The 25,955-nt window shown below is 37.6% G+C and overlaps 1 protein-coding gene across 8 annotated transcripts in view; it reads left to right on the forward strand.

Moving 5' to 3' along the window:
- The window catches only part of LOC114468102 (thyroid hormone receptor alpha), a 169,386-nt gene that overhangs the window by 132,026 nt on the left and 11,405 nt on the right, over positions 1 to 25,955 (forward strand). For 5 of the 8 annotated variants that reach the window (XM_028454798.1, XM_028454799.1, XM_028454801.1 and 2 more), the window contains exons 5-10: positions 8,015 to 8,076; positions 12,461 to 12,582; positions 15,550 to 15,697; positions 17,371 to 17,576; positions 21,894 to 22,040; positions 24,499 to 24,757. In XM_028454798.1, coding sequence (XP_028310599.1) covers positions 8,015 to 8,076; positions 12,461 to 12,582; positions 15,550 to 15,697; positions 17,371 to 17,576; positions 21,894 to 22,040; positions 24,499 to 24,757 — 944 coding nt within the window. Of the gene's footprint in view, positions 1 to 2,424; positions 2,546 to 8,014; positions 8,077 to 12,460; positions 12,583 to 15,549; positions 15,698 to 17,370; positions 17,577 to 21,893; positions 22,041 to 24,498; positions 24,758 to 25,955 lie in introns of those variants that run through there. The other 3 variants (XM_028454803.1, XM_028454804.1, XM_028454802.1) reach the window with 3 other exon arrangements.

Genomic DNA, 25,955 nt, shown 5'->3' on the forward strand with positions numbered 1-25,955 from the left:
TGATGTGGCGGCTCATAAACATCAAACCCTGTGGTAAAATTGGAATCAGGATGAACATTAGGTGAAGTAAGTTTAAAGCTCAATATAAACTGGGATTAATGGGGAATCCTTCCGACCATTTGTTACCAGCAGCGCCACATCAATGTTACTCAGTGTTGATATCTTAATGTAGCAAAGTTCATACCTTCTCCTCAGTTAATCCTGCAATAGATTTGGAAATTAAAACATTTGCCTCCTACACTAACTTCCTGTTGCTTCATTCAATCCAAAAAAAGACCTTATTCGTAACCCAATGAGGTCGGATCAGAAAAACTCTACCAATGAGATTAGCTTCCTAATTATGCAATGTTTCCATTACTCCCAGTTATTATCATCCTACTGCAGACATGGGTAACTGGTAACCAACAGGACACATGAAACCATTGGTGTACCCCCAAAACAGATACACAGTGACTCCAAAAACACTAAAAAAGGGCAACAAAAATACACAAAATGACAGAAAAATGCACAAAATGACTCCAAAAACACACTAAATTACAAAGAAAACACACAATTACAGAGAAATTACAAAGAAATTACTCCAGAAATGCACAAAAGAACTGAAAAACATTAAAATTTATGTAAATACATTAAATACACACAAATAGACAAAATGTGAGGAAAATACCCAAAATCACTTCAAAATCACATAACACAACAACAAAAATAACATAGAAATAAACAAAATTCTATTAAAGTAGACAAAATAACTTGACAAGACAAGAACTACACAAGAACTACACAAAATGACTTCTAAAACATGTAACAAAAATACACAAAATCTTTTCAAAAATCCAAACATTTACTTTAATAACATACAAATACAAAATATGCCACAAAAATACACAGAATGTCAGAAAAAATACACAAACACAAAACAACATCAATTATGAACAAAAGGCCCGAAATAAAAAACAAAGTGACTCCAAAAACACACAAAACATCAACAGAAATACACAAAACCCTTTGATCTTTCCTATATTAATGCTCCTATTGGCCTCTTTCCTAAATGCAGACATGAATATTAATCACATAACTCTCAGATCAATAACATTCTGTGGCTCCCGCTGTGATAAAATCCTCCCATGTTTGTTCTATTTTATTTGCCATGTGGGACGACGTGTTCTGACAAACTGTGTTAGCCCAATATCAGATGGTAGCGTCTTCTGTGTGGTCACATGATTCCACTCGGCTCCATTCACCCTCTGTTATGTCATCCAGTTAGCGTTAAAGCTTAACCATTTTGCTTTTTGTTTCCCCCTGAGAGTGAAAAATTGAAAAAAGAGCAAAGGTGACAGACAGTGTTAGGGTCAGTTACATTTTTCAGTTACAGTTACCCATGTTCATTTACAATTTAATTACAATTCAACTATTTTTTATCCTCAGAAAGTCAATTCCAATTACATTCTCAATTACTAAAGTTCGATTAAAATGAATCCCAATTAATGAGCCTGAAATAAATAACCTAATAAAAGTGAACCTTCCTCTTGTGTTAGCTTGCTGTTAGCATTTCTTATGATAACTGGTCCTAAATCATCTGTAAAATTTTTTGGTTACATTGTTAAGCTTCCTAATCAATGAAAATATAGGTTTTAATATTCATGGTTTGGGCGTCTGAGCCTTTTTTGTGTCTGTATACCCCTATCTTTCATTTTTTATTAAATAGTAAAATGTAGAAAAGCTTGATATGAAACATATTTTAATAATTATTAACTACATATGTTTAGAACTGTACATAGAACTGTAACATGGTTCCCCACTTTTATAATTGATCATTTTTTATAGAAATTACAATTACAGTCAATTTTCTAAACCCAATTACAATTTAATTGCAATTTCTGCCTGTCATGTTTCGACAGTTAACTGCCAGTGTTCCTCAGTGGAGTTCTGCTGATCGCCTTTGATGTTTCCTTTGAAGTTTCATTTGACTTCCATGTAATAGTTCCAACGAGATTAATTTTGTCTTTGTTTTGAATATTATGTTAAATTGTTAAATTCGTTTATTCAGACAAGGTTTTTCAGGAATTTTTTATCAATATTTACTATTCAAAAAGAAGACAAAATGAATCTCGCTGGAACTAGTCCGTGACGAGGTTTGTTGTGATGACGGAGCACGTGTCACCAGAGGGAAGAAACTACACATGTGCGTGGACGAGAAGGGAGGGAGAGAAGAGAAAAGAAGAGCGAGCAGAGGGAGACAAACAGAAGGAAGAGAGGGAGGGTGTTAAGACGGAGAGAAACAGAGTGACCATCCCTTCCCCAGCTCCCAGTCGGAGTCAGAGAACTGTAGCGTTGGGTTCGGGTGTTTCGTAGCTGCAAACTGCAGCCGCAGCAGGACTTTACTGTACTGGCACGTTGGCTGCGGAGGATTTGGAGGCTGGTTTGGTTTGAATGTGAGCAGCGACACAGGGACGCTGCTGTGCTGTGTCACACTCTCTACGTCTGCTGGCTTTTTCACACAAAAAAGAGGCACCATGCATATCTTACAGCCCTACTGCATCAACAGGTTAGTGGGAAAAACGTCTGTGTGATGTGATGGATCAGGGTGTAATGTAGGGTGGGCGATATGGGACCAAAACACGTCGATATACGATGTAAATCTCGATCATTTGAATACAATTATTAGCTGTGTTTCCATTACAGGTTTTTTCAAAATAAAAGCAGTATTTCTAAATGTCTACAAAGTATAATTGCACATTGAACGTGTTTCCATTGAAAGTTGTTTTTTTTTTTAGGCCAAAGCCTCGTAACTCCTGTGTATTTGCAGAGGAAGTGTTTCCATGGCGTAATATTGAAACGTCTACTCATGAAAGCGTCAAAACTTTTTAGCGATATTTGAGTGTTTTTTGAAATTCAGGTGTTTCCATCTCCAGTTTTTATTGCGCTATTTTGATTTTGCGCATTTCCAAAGGTAATGGAAACACAGCTAATTTCATACCAGGAAGACAATTCTGGGTTAAATTTGCTGATTCAAAACGCCACACAGACACATTTACTAACATACAGCTGCACAATATGTGCCACTTTTGGCTTTTTCTCCTCTAAGGGACAGCACGTGTGAGTGAGTTCTGTCGTGTGGCTTGTTTAGAGGAAGGTTTGTGTTAGGACGCACTCAGTAATCCATCTAACTGAGCTTTTCATGATGTTCTAAGAAGTAGCAAAAGCAGCGACTCCTAAAACAAGTATTTTTATTCAAAATAAGCTATAGAAAATATATATATATATCGATATAGGCAATATTGTAATTTTCTGTATCATCAAAATAGAAAACGAAATATATCTTGAATCTCGATATATTGCCCAGCACTAGTGTAATGGCATATGTGTGTCTCTCATACGGTAAAAACTCTTTAACTGTCCTGTTCACTGCTGTTGTCTACATATAAAATGAGTTTGCATTAATTTTAAAAGGCAAGGCAAATGTATTTGTATAGTGCATGTCATACACAAGGTAATTCAATGTGCTTAGTTTACATCAATGGTTCCCAAACTTTTCCCAGTCCCATACACATTTAACCTGAAGCCATGTACCCCCTACACAATAATATCTTATACAATGTAGCCCTACAGTACAATTTGTCCCTGAATAATATATAATAATCTGTTTTCACACAAGAAAACTACTTTTTCAGAATTATCACTATTTATTTAGGGGTCTATTCTCCCGTCTGGACTTAAGCGCTTTTTTTGCATGCCTGCAATTACGCACTTCTCTCCTGATCATATTCACCGGTCCAGGCTGCCGACACGCCCACCGCGCATAAGAAGCCAAAAAGCGTGTATGTGTGAATGAAGGCGGGCTGAAGGAAAGGAGGCGAAGATGTCATTTTTTTGGGCTGTCGAGAAGTCACGGAACATGGAGTTTTTCTGACGCTTGTAAATGTCATTGAAATCTGTGAAAATGACAAAGTTCACTTTTAATTTGAAACACCTTCATTGATAAACAATGTAACAGGTTGATTTGATCAGATCATTGATCAGATTATTGCAGTGTGAGGATCAGCCGCATTGTGTCCCAGTCACAGTTAAAATCTCTCTCCTTGATCAGCGCTTCATCATCATCATCTTCATCAAATTGTTTAATGCCTTATGGAGCTGAGCCTCATTTAAATACAGTATGTGTGGGAATAGTTTCTGGTATCCATCCTGCATATGACGGCTTGTTTCATTATTATTTATTCTGTAGTGGATCAAACTGTGGCTTTACGTTGGACATAGTATGAAAATAGTTGAATCACTGTGACCAATGTGGACAGAAAATCTGCATCTGTCAGAGTTTTAATTAATCAAGCAGCAGCAGCAGCTGAGCACAACTCAGGTGTGCACAGATTAGCTTCACAACGCACGAGTCCGTGTGGCTTCAAATGTAACTAAGTCCATATTTCTGGTGTAATATAATGTTTCACCTTATCGGGGCGCTGTACTTATTCCAGGCTTAGAAACGCGTTAGAGGAAAAGGACTTTTGAAAAGGACATTTGTTGATTGGACATATACCAGTAATACAACATATTCTTCAGCCTGAAACTGTGAAGTACAACTTACTACAACTTTACTGAGAAGGGTTGAGAAGATGCACACAAGTCTTTGTTTTCATGTTTGTCAAAGCTAAAAATCCACTCTCACACAAGTTTATAAAGGAGCATCAAGCACGTTTGGCTAACGCAAAGCAGTGTAGCTTTTGTCATATTTGCAAAGGCCAATGTGTAGTTTGTGGCAATGCATGAAGGCTCCTGACTGCTACTCTATTTATATGTTTCCAATGTTGTCACGCTGGTTTTAATTTTTATTCACGTACTCCCTATGACAATTTGTGAACCAAGGCGTTACATGATCAAATAGTAAAATTCAGCAGAAAACATTTAACAGCTTGAAAATCAATAAGAACATTAAAATCAAAATTAAAAATGCTGTTTGTTACAAAAAACTGAGAAAAGCAGCATCGTGCCAATGATATCATGACATTATACTCACGTTTATGCTAAAACAGATTAAATATCCAGAGCAACATCCCTGAATCGCTGTGATTTATGCAGTGATTTATGTATTTTAGTAAGAAGAAGGATTGAACACCATGATGAGAATTTATTGGTCGTGTCCTTGGTCAACCCAAGAGCACAGGCGTTCATTCGACTCTCACATTCAAGAACTTTGGAACAATGAGGGCTTTTTTTCAAAAGTGGTCTGTGCTGTGCTGAGCAGACGGTGCAGAGAGGCTTTTTGTAACACTATCAGGATCAAGCTTCTCATTCTGGTCGAGATCCAGAAATTGGGCCCGGACATCCATCAGTGCCACGCTCCACTGACCTGAGCTTTATTGGAGAGCGTCCATCGTCCACTCAAAGGCAAATTGAGCTGCACAGACACCCAGACGGACCCAAAAAAAAAAAAAAAAGTCCCCAGATTAGACTGGTTGTCTTTCAAAATCGCCAAGGCTTGAAGGAACTGAGAAGTTCTTCTTACCGCAATAAAACTTTCCTATGTGTAGGGCACGGTAGTGGCATCGTCATTCTGTAGGGGTTGCAGGAACAATTAATAGTGGTAAAATAAAAATAAAAAAATCAAATAAGACGATCTAGGCCCTATAGATCAATAAACCAAAGATCATTTGTACAAAATAAGATGTTCTGTACGAGGTTGAAGTTGTCGCACGGAAGTTTGTTTTGATAGAATAGAATAAATGTGGAAACATGAGCATAAATCCTCACTCGATGAATGTCGTCTTTAAGATCGACTTGAGACTCATCACTGTTGAAAAATCAAAAACTTCATTAATTGAGCAAAGAGACTGACTGAAATGAAAAGAGCTATGGAGAGCAGCTACATCTGTAGCCACAGCCACACTGGTATGCCATAACAATAAAAATAAATAAATCCAAAATTAAAGAAAAATTATCAGACAACTGACAGGGCACAAGTTGAAGCATGAGGTTCATATTTGTGTGTCTTACATTTACATTAATCTTACCCTTTAATATTAAAAACTTAACAATAAAAATATGAATTATTATTATTATTATTGTTATTATTATTGTTATTGTTGTTAATATTATGCTTAACAATCAGTGCTATTTCACCATAGATTTTCTAAAGGAGCAGAAATATGAAAAGTTAGCCTAACATGGCGACAACTTGATACGTGAATGTTGATTGGCTGAAATCTCCCAAATGGTGACGCCCACATTAAATGGGAGGCTAAATGTTGATTAGAATGACCCCAAAGATACAAATTTGTATCATTAGTAAGAAATTATTTATTATTCAGCTTTAGAGCGATCATCTAACATGCTTTTATGGGAAGGGTTGGTTTTTTTCAGTTAATATCAAATGTTTAATGTTTCATTTGCACCAAACCTCAGAGTTTTCTTCACTTACTGTAAGTGTTAATGTCTTGTTTCATTCATCTCAGGCAGTGGTTTGGACTCCTTGTGTTTAACCATGTTGTTCTAAAACAAAATAAAATAAAGGATATTTAACATTTCCTAAATGCTGGAATATAAATAGTGATGACGATCATCATCATCATCATCATCATCATCATCATCATCATCATCATCATCATCATCATCATCATCATCATCATCATCATCATCATCATCATCATCATCATCATCATCATCATCATCATCATCATCATCATCATCATCATCATCATCATCAGCAGCAGCAGCAGCAGCAGTGAGGGGAGAGGGCGGGTTCTCACCAACAGGACTTTGGCCGACCTTGTGCAACGCAATAAGAATTAATAAGTTTGCTCAACCGTGAACAGCAGCAGGAAACATAAAAGAGATGCCAGAGGATTTCAGTTTTTTTTTTTTTTTTCCTCTATTATGTATTTATACAGTTTTGATGAAAACAGAAAGTGAATGTGACAGCTGCAGAGAGGGAGGGAGAGATGGAGGCAGTAGGGTTACCCACGCCTGCTCTGGGAAAGGAAAACACCAGGAATGTGGATTTTTTTTTTTTTTCCCGCTAAAATGGAGGAAGTAGTTGTTCTTCTGCTTTTGGAGAAGAGAGTGGAAGTGATGGAGAGTCATGTGCTCACACAGAGAGGAGGATGATGATGATGATGATGATGATGATGATCCAACAGCAAAAGGATGAAGAGAACGTTATAGAGGAGATGAGTGTGCAGGCTCTTTATCAGGCAGATGTGTGTGTGTGTGTGTGTGTGTGTGTGTGTGTGTGTGTGTGTGTGTGTGTGTGTGTGTGTGTGTGTGTGTGTGTGCGTGTGCGTGCGTGCGTGTGTGTGTGTGTTACACTTTAGCATTTATCAGTGAGTCATCCACTCTTTAGTGAATCTGAAGTTTGTCTTCAGACTTTTTCATTTTTAATTATTTACATACACACATAGATAGTATAGATAGATATATAGATAGATGTATAGATGTATAGATAGTATAGATAGATTGATAGATGTATAGATAGATAGATGTATATATAGATAGATATATAGATGTATAAATAGATAGATAGATGTATGTATAGATAGATATATATATAGATAGATAGATGTATAAATAGATTTATAGATATATTTATAGATAGATAGATGTATATATAGATAGATATTGACCTATTGATGCAAATAATTTCTATGATATATCAAATTATTAAATAAAACTCCAGTTTGCACCTATTTTTTAGTTACATTTTAAGCTGACTCTCACTAACAATGAGGTCCTTTTACACAGTTTACATTGTTTTTTCACATGCAAAATGACTCATGAGGCTACAACAATTCTGTCAGTGGATGTACACACTTGGGTGTTGGTGCATGTCTAATATATCTATATCTATATACTTGTATAAAGAGCTAGAGTGCTGCACTGGTTCTAAACGTTGGTACATGGACGGGTAAAAGTAACAATTTGTCAGTGATTTTGCTTGAACAAGAAAGATTATGACTAACTAAGTGTTTTGATGACTAATTGAGTTAAAGAATGCACTCCTTGATCATCTCCATCTCCTCCACAGGTGGCCAGATGTGCCCAAGAGGAAGAGGAAGAACAGCCAATGTTCGGTGAAGAGCATGTCGGGTAAGCCTTTATCCCTCGCCTCTCTGTTTGTGTCACTTCCACACAATCCAAAGTCGCCTCTCTGTTTGTGCCGCGCTTCGTCTCATGTCCTGGAGGTTCTTGGCTGATGATCAGTGTGGCCCCGTAGCACCACAGCTGGCTGTCCCCCGGGGCCCTGTGGATGGCATTAATATGATAAACCACTCATCAGCATCGTCTCCGATTTTTCTCCTCAGAGGGGTTTTGATGCTAGAGAAGCTGAGCCAGGGGAGGCGGCTCTGAGCGGAGCTGCTGATAGCACTTCTAAAGTTCACCGCTCGTCACATGTGAGGCCAATTCAGTGCGTCAATAATGCTGATGCGTCATCTTTGGTTTCTAATAGCGTTAAGTGGGTGTGAGTCACAGCTGTAGACAGATGTTTGTTACAGTGTTTAGTAGGGGTGTAATGATATAATTAACTCACGATACAATATGGAATTATAATAATATAATACAAAAAAATCAAATAAAAACATTCCACAAATGTGTAACAAATCTTTGTTGATGAAAAACAAGTTGACTGCTAAAGTGTGAGACAGTGTGTGGGAGTGTTTAGTTTCATAAATAAGGAATGAAAACAAATGTACCAATCTAATTGTTTTTATTATTATTATCATTATTTTTCATTTCTGTAACATAAGTTTTGATTCATGGACCTGCCAAAATTAATTCCAAATTTTGGCAAATGTGTTCAAGTATCGCAAATAGGATTTTGTTAAATATGCTGCAGATTTGGTGTTTTTTTGTGACGTTTTTTGTAACAAAATTGCAAAATTGTACATAGTGCATGTTTTGCGATTAGTTAAAAGTTGTTAGTATCTATTAAAATAGGAACATGATGATTTCCTATTAAATGGAGTGAAAATTAAACATTGCATAAATTGAGTATAATGTAGTTTTGCTACAGGCTAGTAGATTAGCACAACTTCGCTCAACAGACACGTTGGCTCACATCCAGACAAGCACTCGTTGACCGCGGTGTTTACTCGTTTGCTGTTTCAGATGGGGTCGCACTACATACAACCCACTTATGATTCTACCTGATCACCCTGTAGCTGGCCACCTTTGATGAGGGTGTCTAGTGGTAAAAAGGCCGAAACATGAGGCATCCCAAATTACATCATTTCCATATCTGAGACACAGCTCTCACTCTCAAATGGTAAACATCATGTCACTGCTATCTTTTAGCAAAAAGGACAGTTTAACATCACGTCCCGTGTTTAATGGGTCTACGGAGCACCCGCGGGTGCCGTAAACATTGCAGCCTCTGAGCTGCTACGGGAAGCAGGAGGGTTCAAATGTAATCGTGCTGCTGTGCTCCTTTAAAACTTTTTTACTTGGTTTTATTTCGTGATCCTTTGAATTTTAAATGACCCTTTTTTTTTATTGCGGGACATTCCTAGCATTTAGTGACAGGTGTAAAGATTTATGCTCCATAGAATTCCTTAGATGTTAATAAAAGTAATCAAACATGCACTGATAGGTTCTTATCATTGAGGCTTTATCATTAGAAGCAGGAAGCAGGAAGAACAGGCATGCGTAGGCAGCACTTAGTAAAGTCTATAAAGTAGATCTGCACCTCCATCAAAGTGAAAAGCAGTGAACTGGAGGAAGGGTCAGGAGCGGCTAAGGCGCTTCCATTCACGTTTTCCTTTTCTCTCAGCGAACCAGAGCAGCTGCTGGCAGTGAATCTGTGAAATGCAGTGCATTCAATGCACTTTAACTATTTGGTTACATTATAACATTGTGTGTAGGCGTGAGAGTGAAGGACTTTCAATCTCTTTATTTTCCCAATGCAGGTAAAAAAAAAAAAAGGATGAATAAAAGTCAAATGATCAGGCTTTATCCTCAGCTCCTCTGCTGGCCTGACGCCTCACGTGCACGAGCGGCTGTGATTCAGTGCTGGGCTTGTGTTTGTGTTATTGTTGGTGTGTGTGTGTGTGTGTGGGGGGGGGGGGGGGGGGGGGGGGGGGGGGGGGGTGTGTACAGGGACGAAGGCTTTTCAGTGAGCGGCTCATGCCTGCATGTTTGCATTAGTCTGTTAGATGAGCAGCTTGTATGGAAACAGAGGTCTTTAGAAGGATGTGACGACAGCAAAGATCATAAAATTATAACACACAAAAGGAGTTTTTAACAAAAGAACAGTGAGATGTGTTGGTAAACGTCACTAGTAAAAGCTGCTGGAGACCATCAAAGATCATTCGCTGAAAAACAAGGACGTAAAAGGCTGACATTGCCACTCAACAGTTTTGTTTTGATCACTAACTCTCTTATTATAATAATATTAATAATAATAATAATTCATTTTATTTATAAGTGCTTATGTAAAAAGAAAACTCAAAGACACTTTACAGTTAAAACAATTAAACACAAGTCAAAAAAGAAACTAACAACAAAGTTAAATACAGAAAAAATGTGACAATTATAAGTTAAACGCTAGTTTAAAAAAGTGAGTTTTTATTGCATTGTTGGAAAAAGTTGAGCGCATTGCATCATGGGATATGGAGTCCCCTAGATGAGTGGTTATCAAACCTTTTTGGTGAATCCAAGTACCCCCTTTCTCTTACATGTGAATCTAAGTACCCTTTGTCTGACTACAACTACAATTTTAACCAAAATACCATAAAACTATACCATAATGATGGAATGAATGAGTAATAACACACATTTTAAAGAGTCCTATTTTCATAAATAAGTGAAATGAAACAGTATTTATTGCCTCCTGACTCGATTTTTTTTTTTGTATTTTCAGTTTATATTCTAATCAATATTCTTTCCTTCATCATTATTACGATTATTACTGTATTTCTAACTAAAAATACACATTATAAAACCTCATTTTTTAATGATTTCATTTGTTAATTTTCCACTCGCTCTCTTTCAAGTACCCCCTGTAGTGCTAGCGTGTACCCCTAGGTGTACACATACCCCCATTTGAGAAACACTGCCCTATATGTATGCATAGAAGTGTTTTCACTTCATACTTTCTGTGATTTCTTGTGTTTGCCCAAAAAACAACCAATGGATGTTTATTTTACACCACAGGTGTCAAACGCAAGGCCCGGGGGCCAAATTCGGCCCGCTGGAGAAATTAAAAAAACTGAAAAAACATGAATTATTCTTCAAATTATTAAATAATTCAGTTATTGATAAATCAAATACACAAATTCAATCAAACTCCACAATATTTGGAAGATCACAATTTCCGCATGCGTTTTTCATGACTGCAGTCATTTTAAATTTCAAATTAAATGTTCAATCTTCCTGAAATTAATTACATAATTATTGAAACAATAGGCATCTCATAGCACTCATCAAAATATAAAATTATTAACAAAAAAAAACCAACAAATCCACCTCAATCACTGTCCTCCTTGTTTGGTAAATAAACACACCAAATCACAGACAGAATAAAGTCAACACACATCAATGCATCTGTTTAAGGGACTCCAGATCCCATAATGCAATGGGATAAAATAGTGTTTACAGTGGGGATCGAAACAAACTTTCAAGTAGAGCTGGCTGATTTTGCCTAAAAAAAAAAAAAAAAAAAATCTCCGGTTCGATTTCTTTTTTTTCTTCTTTTTTTCAATGTACTTAAAAATGACTGCAGACATCAGATATATCATCAACTTTATTGTTGTTAAAATGCAAAACAATCCCAAAATAAAATGTAATGATTCTCTGTCATTCAACAATTTCAAGCTTTAACCCAGGTTTAGGCAAAAGTGCAACAGCAACTTCACAGTAGCTTGAAATTTCTGATTAAGAAATTAGATAACTACATATTTTATAACATATAACATTACAATTATAACAAAAAATAATAAACTCTTCCATTAGCCTCTCAGCATACTGTGAATAAAACATTAAACATGCTTGTGGTACACATATAGCCTACTCAAAGGGTAAACACGTGTAAACAAAGAGGGGCCGGGCTCACATCGTGCTACGGTAACCCACAAGGACGGAACGCGAAAAAGTCTGAAAAAACTGTGTTGGGGAAGGAAAAAAAAAAAATTTATTTTTATTTTTTAAACTTAAATTTGCAAAATAAAAAGTCATTTTTTGCCCCGCCCTACTTTCACACTTTTACATCTTTTTTCGAGCAAATGATCTTTGATTTATTGATCTATGAGTTCTACTAATGTCTTTATTAAAAAAAATCAACTCCAGCAGCTTTAGATTATGCAGAAAAGACTCTCCGTCCTCATACAAGCTCCATCCATGTCCCCCAAAAGTCCTCTGAGCACCATCCGCCCGCCCGCTGCTCCTCCGCTGGCACTCCTTCGTTCATCCTTCTCTTCAACCCCCTCCTCCTCCTCCTCCTCCTCCTCCTCCTCCTCCTCCTCCTCCTCTCCTATAGCTCTTAGCGTCTCTGTTCCAGGGTACATCCCCAGCTACCTGGAGAAGGATGAGCCATGTGTGGTGTGCGGGGACAAAGCTACCGGGTACCACTACCGCTGCATCACCTGCGAGGGCTGCAAGGTACAGTCACACAACTCTTACTGTCCATCACAGGCTGAAGCAGACATACATTATAGTAAAATGGAGACAATTCACAGTGTATTAAACTTCAACAGGGCCTGTCATGTGAGAAAATTAGTACATTAAGTAATTATGGAGATACTAAAACCCAGAGACATTTTGGAGACATACCAAAGAAAATTCTGCTCCATACTGCATGCACAGGCTGTAATATCACCAGTTTATCATTGTACCAGTTGTTAGAGCTACTATCTTTACCAGGGAGGAAATGTTTATTCCTGGTTAATATTTTTGCAGAGTTTTATTGGGTTTTATTTTTATTAAATTTATTGGTATTTTATTTGAAAAATAATAATAATTATTAACATTTTATACAGATGCCTTTGTGGAAAATAAATTATAAATTATTAATGAAATTAATTAAATTAATTAAATTATATATAAATCGTCATTTTTGTGTGTTTTTCTGTCGAGATTTGGGCTCTTCTTTTATTTACTGTATGCAGGGGAACCATTGCACGATTTGTTACCGAAAGTAAACATAAGGAGTGAAAGTAACTGGTAACTTTTACTTCGAGTACTATTTAATTGAGCTACGTTTTAATTGTACTTGAGTATTTTATGTATGACTTAATTTAGTACAATTTAAGTCTAGTAACAGTACTTCTACTTGGGGAGGATATATCAGTACTCTTTACACCTCTGCTGAAGTTTATAAAAAAGTACATTATTTATTCTACTCAAATATAAAAAACCATATTTCTCAGGTCATTTGCTTAAGAACACTGTGATTAAGTAGCTGCTACACTGCTGTGCTGATAGGGCAGGTGGTTCTTTGATAGTAGGTGTGAAGCTTCTTAGAGCAGATCTATTATCCGTTGATAGGCGTTCTGTTGTGAAGCCTGTCTGCGTCCTCTAAATATGGCTGTGCTGCTATTATTGAACACGCTGCCATGTGGAAGACTGAGACGCAGCTAAGCTCAGCAGTGGCTCTGACAAGTAACAAATCACCTTATTCATCATGGACTCATCTGTTAAAGGCTATTTGGTCGTAATCTAACAGGATTTCAAATACTCACATTTTTGTGAGTGAGTAGCTTTTATAGACATTTGTACTTTTTTGAGTATATTTCTAAATCAGTCATTTTACTTGTACTCGAAGGTCCAGTATTATGTAATTTTTTTACCATCTCCATTTGTTCTAAGAACACCAGCAACATAGTATTTAAGGTTTATTTTCCTAAACTCGCCTGTTTTCTGGAGTTTTAGCCTCAGAAAAATCACTTTCACGATTCTTCTAAAAACAAGCTTTTTTGGGGAGCCTTCATTCATATGCATGAGTGGGCGTGTCTGTAGATGCAGACGTATTTTCTTTTGCTATCCACACACTCTTGTTATTGTTTTCGGCCAAAAAAAACACATTTCAGTAAAACACATGCATATTTAAGCGGCTGTTGTGATCGTGAGTCCATCGAATGCTGCTCCACTGTGTGTGTTTATCACATCAGCAGCGGAGTCAGTCAGCTGTTTCAAACACTCACCGGGGCTGCTACGTCACTTTCTTGTCATTCTCACTATTCTAACCACTCATAGTCTATTTAAGACGATATAGCATTGTTTTGTCCAACCGCTGCGTCGCATTGGGTCACAAACACGTCAGATCATGTCAAAGGTGATACGAGGCGGTATAACGGCTACTAAAAGTGGAACTGATGGTGAGCACTTACACTGCACTTCGAATTATCTACTGGATAATCTATATACTGGACGTAAATATCTTATCTGTGGATAAAGGGACTAGTTGTTCAGGGAGGCTCACTGGTTCTAATCTCTCTGGTCCATCCGTGGGATGTTAATCAGTCCCTTATATTAACCCTAACCCCTCCCTGGGTGCTACACCATTACTGCCCACTGCTCTTCAGGGAGAGAACACATTTTGTATATGTAGCTTTACATATATGACAAAAAAGTAGAATATATATTCTATATTAAACCACAGTGTTTGTTTTAGCTGTGAGGTAGTTTGAGAGGGAGGAGCTCACATTCTTATAGAGTAGGAGGAGCCAGGATTGTCAGGAGGAGGAGTTTCCGCTAGGTGCCGTCAAGTAGCGTTTGGAGCTGACTTTTTACAAAATGTGGAATAACAAGGGAGGGAGGAAACAGAACTTTTTCAACTTTGTTCCTCTGAATGAGGCTAAAGGAATGTTTATCACTGTAGCAAAACCATTATAAAGAGAATTTTTTTATAATATATAGTGCCATTTCTGATCAACGCCCAGCCGCTTTCTATGGTTCTGGCTTTTATCTATTATGTTGTTACCCACATGGCACTGCTTTACTTTGAGGATGAGATTTTTTTTTACATTTTGAAATGAATTTATTGGTGTGATTTTTTTTTTTAATGTATATTTTGAGAACAGTTGTGCAAGATTTGGTCTCTTCCTTTTTGAGTTTATACATCAGATGTTTACTTTGAGCTACTTTTTACTTGTACTTTTTACTTGAGTATTTTATGTATGACTTACTTGTACTTGAGTAGGATAGATCAGTACTCTTTACACCTCTGTAATCTATTGACTGCTGGCAATGAGTCTGGATATATTGAGACATGAGCAGGCATTTATTTGTGCAGATATTCAGGAACGCTGTGTTCCTCTATGTGGTGTGATTTCAATCAGACTGTGAGAGATGCTGAGTGTTCTATCGTTTGATTATTTAATCATTCTTTGAGGGGAAACAGGACAGTAGCACACTGTTAGAAACGCACTATGTGATCAAACTCTTTTGAGTGTGCTTATTTCATGGCAATCAGAGCTTGAGAACATTTAATTTTCAGATTAAATTTTGATTTCACATACTTTCCTTTATGCATGAGTGAATACTGGAGAAATGTCTTTTCCTTTTCGCTATCACCTTTTATCTGTTTTTTCTTCTCACTCTGTTTTTTTTTCCTATGCCTTTTTTTAGGGTTTTTTCCGCAGGACCATTCAGAAAAACCTCCATCCGTCCTACTCCTGTAAATACGAAAGCTGTTGCATTATCGACAAGATCACCCGCAACCAGTGCCAGCTGTGTCGCTTTAAGAAATGCATCTCTGTGGGCATGGCCATGGACTGTGAGTTATTACCAGCTCATAAATGTGTCTCTGTGAAAGCAGCTAGACTGAGATTAAAAGCTGCCGTGAAAGAAATATTTACACCTTTGCAGGGGCCTGTGGAAGTCACACTGTTCAATGTCATATTTAGATTTTAGAAACATGTTTCTTTATAGCAGACATGGGCAAATTGATCCCTGAAACACACAAAACAGACAGCAAAATAAACACAATGACATCATTAACACAGAAAATGAATTCAAAAACCCATAAAGTGACATAAAATACACAAAATGGCTTTGTACATACAAAATGGCAATACAAACACACAAAAGGTCAGCAAAAATACACAAAATGATAACAAAATCCCACAAAACGACAATATGGATACACAAAAGGACTCGAGACATACAAAACCACAACAAAAACCACACAAAACAACAACATAAATATCCAAAAGAATTCAAAAGAAATAAACAGAACAGCTGCAAAAACACACTTGATCACTCCAATAGCACACAAAACGACAAACAAAAATGTGAAAACTGATTCCATTTTGGATTGAATTTTCTATATTTTGTTGTCCTTTTGTAAATTTTGGAGTTGTTTTTGGAGTCATTGTTGTGCATTTTTTATTAATGTTTGTGTTATTTCAGTCATTTTTGTGAGTTTTCTGTAATTTTTTGTGTTATTGAAGTAATTTTCACCAAGTACAGTTTAAAACAGCACAAGGAATTTAACTTGGCAGTTGGTGCAAAGAACATGTGCAGGTTGAGGGTTAGGGGCGGAGGAAAGGATTGCAGCTAGCAGCTGGCTGGTTGTGTGTTTTTTAGTCATTTTTGTGCTTTTTTCTATATTATTTTTTGTTTTTGGATTAATTTTTGTTTTTGTTTTGGGTTTGTGAAGTCATTGTTCTTGTCTTTTTGCACATTTAATTGTCATTTTGTTAGTTACTTTTTTTGTTGTTTTGGACTCATTTTAGATGTATTGTTGTTGTTGTTTAGTGTATTTTTGGAGAAATTTGTGGGGTTTTTTTTCATTGTACACTTTTCTTTTGTGTTTTTGGAGTCATTTTGTGTGTTTCCTTTTGGGGGTCACAAAAAATTAGATGCCAGTCGCACGTATTATGGATTAATCTTAATCTCAACTTTTAGCGGAAGCTCTTTGGCCTTGTGTTGACTCAACACCTTGATGCACCACTCGGGTATCCATTTAAAAGCAGATTAAAGAGCACAGTGTGTTAGAGTATTTAACACTGTGGTCGCTGTGACATTTATTACCACATAAAAACAGAGGCTATTTTTAAAAGGAAACACAGAACAGCGGTATTGCCTGGAAACAGTTCCTTTATAAAGGTTATGTGAAGTGTTGTCGCTAAAGGGGTTTCTGTGGTAGACTTACACTTCCTAACAGGGATGTAGAGAAAAGGTCATAATCTTAAAAACCAATACAAAACATGCACTGTGCTCTTGTTAACCTTGAGAACAACACACAAGATAAAGGTCAGCGATTTTAAAGGTTTGCATCAGTTGTGATAAAAAGGTACGAAGCTGTAAATAAAAACGTACTCGATAAATTATTACTGTGTAATTACAAGCTCAGTAATTTTACTTGCTGTGGTCAATGTGTAATTTTTACCTATCTTGCGACTACTTTAGCTCAACAAAAGCTTTTTTTCATTCTTCTTTTATAAGTGGTCTTGGACGATTCGAAGCGAGTGGCCAAGCGGCGCCTGATCGAGGAGAATCGGGAAAAGAGAAAGAAAGAGGAGCTGGTGAAGACGCTCCAGGTTCGGCCCGAGCCAGACACGGCGGAGTGGGAGCTGATCCGGATGGCCACCGAAGCCCACCGGCACACCAACGCCCAGGGCTCCAGTTGGAAACAGAAGCGCAAGTTCCTGGTAAGTAGAGATGTTAGAACGAACGGGGGAAGGTTCTTCACTAGGAGTGTTTTATTATCCCCCTCTACAAAAAGTGTAGAAGGGAATGTAGGTTTGAGCTCCGTACGTCCGTCCGAGTTAAAGGTGACAGCTTTTCTCACTGTTTAAGATACAATAACCAAATTTGGTGTGTGGCTTCAGGGTATCAATACCTTAATGGAGTTCGAAAATGAGAAGTGCATAATAATTTTTTCTGGAGTTTTTGCTATTGTTCTGTTTTTTTTTTTGGCGGGGGATGTTGATGACTATGTCTTCTTGTTCTTCCTGTTCTCAGATGGTAGATATTAACAGGTGCCATACTTCCATGTTTTTCACCTTATCCTTGACACTAAGGGGCAGATTTACTAAGATCTGAAATAAAGGGTGGTAAACCAGGTGCGTCCCTAAAACCTTTGGTTACGCAGTTTCCTCACCCGCTGCGAGGAATTCACTAAGATCGCAGCAATGATTAGTGCACGTGCAGAAGTGGTGGAGACCGCCCTATTTTTATGAGCGTTTTGCTCATTTAATGTGGAGAGGGGAGTGTACAGCAGCACACAATGACATTTGAGGAAGTTAAATTGGAGGCAGATGGACTTTTTGCTGCACAAACATTTAATAATGTATAAAAGTAAGTAAACAAATAATAATGTGTTTTTTTTTTTTCTTTTAAAAAACGTTAAAACCTAATGATATGTTTCCCTTTAATTTAATGTAACTGCTCCATCAGGTCCTACAACTTTGCTCTGATCAGTCTATGAAAAATAGGCAGATTTGGGCAGAAACCATTGGTGCTCAGGCCCTAATGACTGATTTAGAAATATACTCCAAAAACTATAAGTACCCACAAAAGCAAACTCTATTACAGTAACGTAGGTACATGTAATCCATTACTTTCACCTCATTCTTTAGAAAGCTCCATATTCTATTAGGCAGAACAGTTCTGTTTCTATTCCTTTTCACTTGAATAGAAAGTTCAATGTCACGTCATCCACATATTCTGCTCCTCATGTGAGGTGGTTCTGGAAAACAAGCCCCAACATCAACCCCTGGTGCTCCCCTGAAGCACCGGGCCATATAAGTTCTGTGCACCCCTAATTATAATTCGACTTGGGCTCAGCTTTAGCCAAACCACTTGTGTTGTAATTTACTAAAACCCTGATTTATTCATAACGTGATAACAGGATTCTTTATCAGGCTGTTGTTTTGGGAGCCACTTTAATCTTTCCTTTTATGTAGCTCGTTATTTCAAACTCTTCCTCCCAAAGTGCGCTCGGAAGTCATTTGCACATCAGAACTCAAGGCTCAGCATAAAAGAAGTCAACTTCTTCTCATTTCCAAAAGAAGACCTTGCACCACCTACTGTTCCTCTGTCCTTCCTTTTGGTGAGCCACACGTGCCAACACACGTGTCTCAGTCGTGCCAGCGACTACTTGGGCCCAAAGGTCAGACGACTGTTACCAGGCAACAGATTTTACAGATGAATATGAGTTTTTTTTTTTTTTTGTTTTTTTATGGAATCGATCTAAAGGAGGGAAAGTGGATCCTACATTTGGAGACGACAAACCAGTAGCAGCAAAGATATTGAAAGTAAATGTTAATCACCACGGTGTGATAAAGGTCATGCAGAGATTGACGACGCTCTGTTTTTAAATGCCCAAAAGCTCAATGTCAGCAAATCCCCATAAAGACTTTTAGAAACATGTTTCTTTATAGCAAACACAGGCAACTGATGGTCTATAAGTGTGTTAACAAAACACACAAAACGACAGCAAAACAAACACAATGACTTCAAAAACAACCAAAACGACTCCAAAAATCTATAACACAACAAAAATATCCAAATTGATTCTATTTTGGATTCAGTTTTGTGTATTTTGTTGTCCTTTTGTGAATTTTTCTGTAATGTTTTTGTGGTTTTCCTGTCATATTTTGTGTTTTGGAGTCATTTTTGTGTATTTCTGCTTTTGTTTTGGGTTTTTGGAGTCATTGTTGTAGTCATTTCTGCGTATGTATTTGTTACTTTGTTGGTTTCTGGAGTCATTTTGTGTTTTTTTTTTCATTTAGAACACATTTTAGGTGCATTTTTGTTGTCCTTTTGTGAATTTTTCTGTAATGTTTGTGTGTTTTTGGGGTCATTTTTGTGGTTTTCCTGTCATATTTTGTGTTTTGGAGTCATTGTTGTAGTCTTTCTGCGTACGTATTTGTTACTTTGTTCATTTCTGGAGTAATTTTGTTTTTTTTTTTTTTTCATTTAGAACACATTTTAGGTGCATTTTTGTTGTCCTTTTGTGAATTTTAGTGAAATTTCTTTGTTTTTTTGGAGTCATTTTGTGTGTATAAATAAAGACTTTCCCCTAATGCTTTGTCTTCCTGAACTATTAAAAACACGCGACCAACCCTGAGCTATTGTTCCCTGAATGAAATGTTTTTATCTGTGTCAGACAAAAGTAATTGACTTCATTACAGGCCTTTTAGCCGACTACTGAAGCCAGTTCTTGTTCTGCAATACGACTTTTCTCATCATCTTTTCATTAGTGTGTTAAAGTCTAAAGACGTGCTCCCAGGTTCCCTCCACCTTGCTGTCCATTGTGTGTCTTTAATGGGTTCATCTGGTTCCACACTGTTGGCTCCATGCAAATTTAGAGCCATTTAATGAGCAGCCACTTTGAAGTTTCTGGATTTTCCTCAGCGTTAGTCGTTATTTCATCACTTCAGCTGCAGCCGAGGCACCAAAAAAAAAGATCTCTTTTTTTTATTGTGAAGTTTTTCAAATGAGAAGCAAAAGAAGAAAGATGGCTTGAAGTAGAAAGAGAATCAAGGATCAACTCCCATGCTGAGCGTTCCCTTAAAGCTGCGGGTTTACGTTGCTCCAGACATTCAAAGAAGGTCTGCGATGCAAATTTTCTGTCGATCTTTAAACCTCCAGAAGCTTCTGTGGAGCAGTTTCTTCTTCATGAAACGCTGGGTTTGCACTCATTCTCAATCATTTACAGTCTGTAGCTCCTCTCGCTGTCGGATTGCTCTGCATTCTCACATCCAACAGGATTTCGCCTGCCAACATCCAACATTGTGCAATTAGGCTTAGAATGCTTGGGAAACCCTCTGTGTTCAGAGCAAACAGTCAAATTAAATTAATCCTGATGGGGTTTTGTTGCATCGTCAATGGTTGGTGAACTTGATTCCCTGGTTCACAAACTCTCACTAATGGAAACAGAGCTGTCATGTGAGACACCAGATCTTCATCAAAGCAACCAGGGCTGCACGGGGGCGGAACAAATATTCAGAAATGTAAACTTTTCATGGATATTCTTTATTGGAATAAACCAGAAATTAAGAGTAAATTTTGTGTGGTTCTCAAACTTTTTTTTGGCTCCAGTACCCCTTTGTCTTACTTTGGAATGCAAGTTCCCCCCACCTTTGTCCAACTACAGCATTTTGCTCAGAATACTGTGAAAACTCTACAACATAATGATGGAATGAACGAGTGATAACACACATTTTAAAGAATTTGATTTTGTAAATAAGTGAATGAAACAGTTTTTACTGCTTCCTGGATATATTTATTTCTCTAGTTTGTATCATTTCCTGTCATTTCCCTCTTGTACTTTATCATTTCTATCATCATTTTGTGTGTTTGTTGTGTAATTTTGTGTATTTTATTGTTGTTTGTCTGTTCTTTATATTATTCAGTATATTTTTTTCTCATTTTGTGTGTTTTTGTTGTTGGTAATATTTGGTGTGATTATCTTTTTTCCTCTCACTCTCTCTTTCTCTCTCAAGTACCCTCTGTAGTGCCATAATGTACTCCGTACACTGTTCTAGATGATGATTAAATATGATTTCCCGACTATATTCAATTGACTAAATTCCCCGTTTTTTCCTGTAACTCCCACGGAAAATTCCCAGAATTTTGCAACCCTAGTTGACATTTATTATTTTGCAGGGATGCCAATATCTATGCTTGGATATGTTACAGGTATTAAATAATACTCTAGAAATTTACAGTTAATTCCCATAAATCATTCCCATGAAAAGTTAATGTTTTTTAATGTTTTTTTGATCTCAAATGTACATTGAAATTTATTGCAAATGTTTTTTATTGGATAATGTTCTGCTTTATCATACAAACATCTTCACAGTTATGATTACAGTATGTACAGCAGTGATCCTCAACCACTGGGCCGTGGACCGGTGCTGGTCTCGGCAGAAAGAATGTTTTTTTTTTTTTTTTTTTCTGGGTGATTTATTTTGGTGTATGTCTTCACTCCATCTAATGTGGTTGTGTTGTGTTTGTAGCCTGATGACATCGGCCAGGGTCCAATGATGCCCACCTCAGATGGAGATAAAGTGGACCTGGAGGCCTTCAGCGAGTTCACCAAGATCATGACCCCCGCCATTACTCGCGTTGTCGACTTTGCCAAGAAGTTGCCCATGTTTTCAGAGGTAGGCGGAGCAGCAAATTGATGGTATTTAACACAAACTGTGATTGCAGTGTGTGTGTGTGTGTGTGTGTGTAGTGTAAAGCTGTTGTTCTAAAGAGGTTAATGTAAGGTAGGTAATTTACCGTCAACACCCTCAACATTTTTTATGGAGGGTAACTAAGTACTCGTTCATATCAGTAGGTAATGCTGAAAATATTAAACATGTGTAAATGTGTCTGCAGTGGGCGCTTCACATACAAACCATAGACTAACATAAGTTTTGACCTGAACACAAGGTGTAAAGCTGACATTTATGGTATAATCTACTGTTTTATTAATAAGAAGAGTAAAGTTTTTACTCATCATTCAAAGAATCAAATACAAACCCAGTGAAAAGCTAAAGGCAATGACTTTCTGTCTCATTAAAAAAAATAAAAGTCCCTCTCACATTGTCTATCAATTAACTTGGTGCCACCACCAGTGTAAAAACAAAAGACAAACAATAACAAAACACACAAAATGACACCAGAAGCACACACACTAAGAGAGAAAGATACGTACCATTACCAGCAACACACAAGACAACACACACTAAATGAAAGAAAAATACACAAGATCACTACAAAATACACCAAAATAACAGAGAAACGTACAAAACAACATAAAAAACAACCAAACGACACCTAAAAAACACACACTGAGATTTAATAATTTAAATAATACCAACAACACACAAAAACGACAACAAAAACACACAAAATGAGATGAAAATATACAGAATAATAAAAAAGAACAGACAAACAACAACAAAATACACAAAATGACACCAAAAACACAGGAGGGAAAAGACCGTAAATTACATTTATCCACTGATTTTCTCCAGGCTGACGGTGCATATTGTGCAGAAAACAAGGTTATTAATCTAAATGAAGCCTTTTAAATGGACACCTTCTTTGTCCGCACACTCGTTCCTCCTACCGATGAAATGATGACACATCGCTCTCGGAAAGAAATGTAAAAAAAAAAACAAAAAACTCTTTTGCTCTCTGTGCAGACGACCTGAGAGAGAACATGTGTGCTTCCCCCACCACATCATGTGTATTGCAGGGGCCTCCCCGCTTACATAAGCCGTGGCAGGGGATTTGTTGTGAAATGGAAAGTGTAAGCGTTTTTTTCCTGCAGAAAAGTGATGCAAAGCAGATCTCTCAGCGCTGTGCTGTAAACCGCTTTAAATTCTGAACAACACACGTGGAAATAATTCTAACAATACTTGTGTATTATTGAATTATAATAGTGTAGGACAGCTGCTTTCAGTGTTTTCACGCAACTTCACTTTGACACTGGAACAATTGCTTGAAGCTGGTTTGTTGGCCAGTAGAGAGTACATTCCTCAATCAAACCTACCAATATTCTTCATTGTGACACTTAAGCTCTTCCTGTGTGGAGCTTGCATGTTCTCCTTGTGCTTGCATAGATGTTCTCAGGGTTCTCCGGTTTCCTCGTCTCCCACCATCCAAAAACATGTATTGGACTCTAAATCACCAGTAGGAGTGAATGTGAGTGGTTGTGTGTTTGCTCTGTTATGGAATTGCTGATAAAACAGCCCAGTCTCACAGATTTTGTGACACAAAAATGACTTTGTGATTTTTCGTACGCAGAAACATGTTTTCTTACAAGTTTTTCGAGTGCTACGCGGGACGAATTTGTATGAAGCTGCGAGCAAAGAATGTGATTTATCACATAACCTAAACCCTTAATAAATTGCTCTATTAAGATATAATTGCACAAAATAACTTCCAATCGAAGCACGAGTTTGAGAGTCGTGTTGGAACGCACAAAACTAGAAACATTCCTTTTTGTGCCAGTGTCACGTTTGCCCGTGAGATCGTGTAGGATGAAACTATCCTGTGTGTTCGTGGTTCTACTGGTCAGTACACAAAGTTCTCAGTTCTGGCCCCCTTATGTGTGGCCCTTGGACTACAGTTTGTTTGGAGCGCCAGAACTACGCCCTCAAGTCTGGCCCCAGAAAGGTTTATGGGTTTGGGGAAGGCGCCAATCACACAATCTCATGGGAAAACGTGACACTGTCACAAAAAAGGAATTGTTTCTAGGAAAACACATTAAAATAACTTTAAGAACCATTTTGTGCCGTCGGGCATCAACTATGGATTAGAGAGTCACCATTTTGCACAGGATATGCGAGGATAGTTTCAAGCCTAGCTACCATGAGAGGGATCTGCGGGCTAAGCTAAAGTTATACCAAAGTTATGCCTGAAATCAGACGCGGTCGCGACACAATTTCTTCACAGAAAGTCTCAAAGCAGCTTGTAAACGTACTTGTTCAGAGCACTACTACATTTCTGCTTACATGGGGGGTGTCATGGCACATTAAACACATTTCTTTCTATACACATTTTGACTACAGGTACCCTTTAAAGTCATTTTTGTGACAGTTTTCTGAACTTTTGTGTGTTTTCCAGCTGCCTTGCGAAGATCAGATCATCTTGCTGAAGGGCTGCTGCATGGAGATCATGTCGCTGCGCGCCGCCGTGCGCTACGACCCCGAAAGCGAAACGCTCACGCTAAACGGCGAGATGGCCGTGAAACGCGAACAGCTGAAGAACGGCGGTTTGGGCGTGGTGTCGGACGCCATCTTTGATCTGGGGAAAAGCCTGGCACAGTTCAACCTGGACGACACGGAGGTGGCGCTGATGCAGGCCGTGCTGCTCATGAGTTCAGGTGAGGAAACGCAAAGTGTCTAAAATCAACAGCTGACCCATGGTTAAATCTTCTGGTTCCTCTTTTATGAGTTTTCTACCGTTCTGGGATTCTTTTTTCGCCAACTCTTTGCAGCAGAAGCTCCTTCAATTTTACTAGACCTCAAAAATCCAATAGGAACCTCATGAATGATAAATGAAACCATCTGAGCTCAGATCACTCCACTGGTTCACTAAATTTGATTTTTATTATTCATGCGAACATGTTTCACAGAGAAACACAATTTTTACTTTGTGTACTTTAATGAATGCAACATATGTTTGTCATGAACGAGTTGTTTTATATTCATTTGAAACCATCTGACCGCTGAGGTTGAATCTCTTCCAGCTCTCATAAAAACTTCTGTTCATGGAGCATTTTTCCATTTCTTCAAACTAAAAGCTCCTACTGACCAGAGGCAGAGCTGCCATAAGTTTATGACCACCTCCATAATGTCTTAATGGTCTCTCAAATCAAAGCATTGAACTGCTCTCTAGACGTGTAATGAGCCCAGTTGTCCACATGTGACCTGTGATGTAAGCAACAGCCTCTGGAGAAACGCACTGGATCTCCTGGACCTTTATTTGTCCCGTTGCTTTAAAGCACATGTGTCAAACTCAAGGCCCGGGAAATTGTTTGGTCATTTTGTTGATGTAACGTGTTTGTTGATGATTTTAATTAATTTTCTGATGATTTTAAATGTTCCTATTGATTTTAAGCTGTTGAATGTTTTCTGTTGCACTTTTTCATCATGTAAAGCACATTGAGTTGCCTTGTGTATGAAATGCGCTACACAAATAAATTTGCCTTGCCTTGCCTTAAGAGCATCAAATTCAGTCCGCAGGAAAAAATAAAAATGGCATAGAAAACGTATCATTGTGTAAATTACCAAACTAATTCACTTTGAGGTATCTCAGCGCCTCCAAATGCACACATTCAAAGTTTCCCCATGCTTATGTCACATGATGCCAGTCATTTTTAATTGCAAATTGCTGATGAATTCCAAATTTTGCCAAAATCCTGCAATTTTTACTCAAAATTATTTCACAGAATTTACTGTTATTTAAATATTTTTTTCAAAAATCAATGAAAATTCAGCAAATACCCTGCAGAGACCGAGATCTGTCAGTTATTACTTGGTTATTGTTGTTGCCTGATAAACAGGAGTTTCTCAACTTCC

Source organism: Gouania willdenowi, chromosome 8, assembly GCF_900634775.1.
Source record: "Gouania willdenowi chromosome 8, fGouWil2.1, whole genome shotgun sequence".
Taxonomy (NCBI): domain Eukaryota; kingdom Metazoa; phylum Chordata; class Actinopteri; order Blenniiformes; family Gobiesocidae; genus Gouania; species Gouania willdenowi.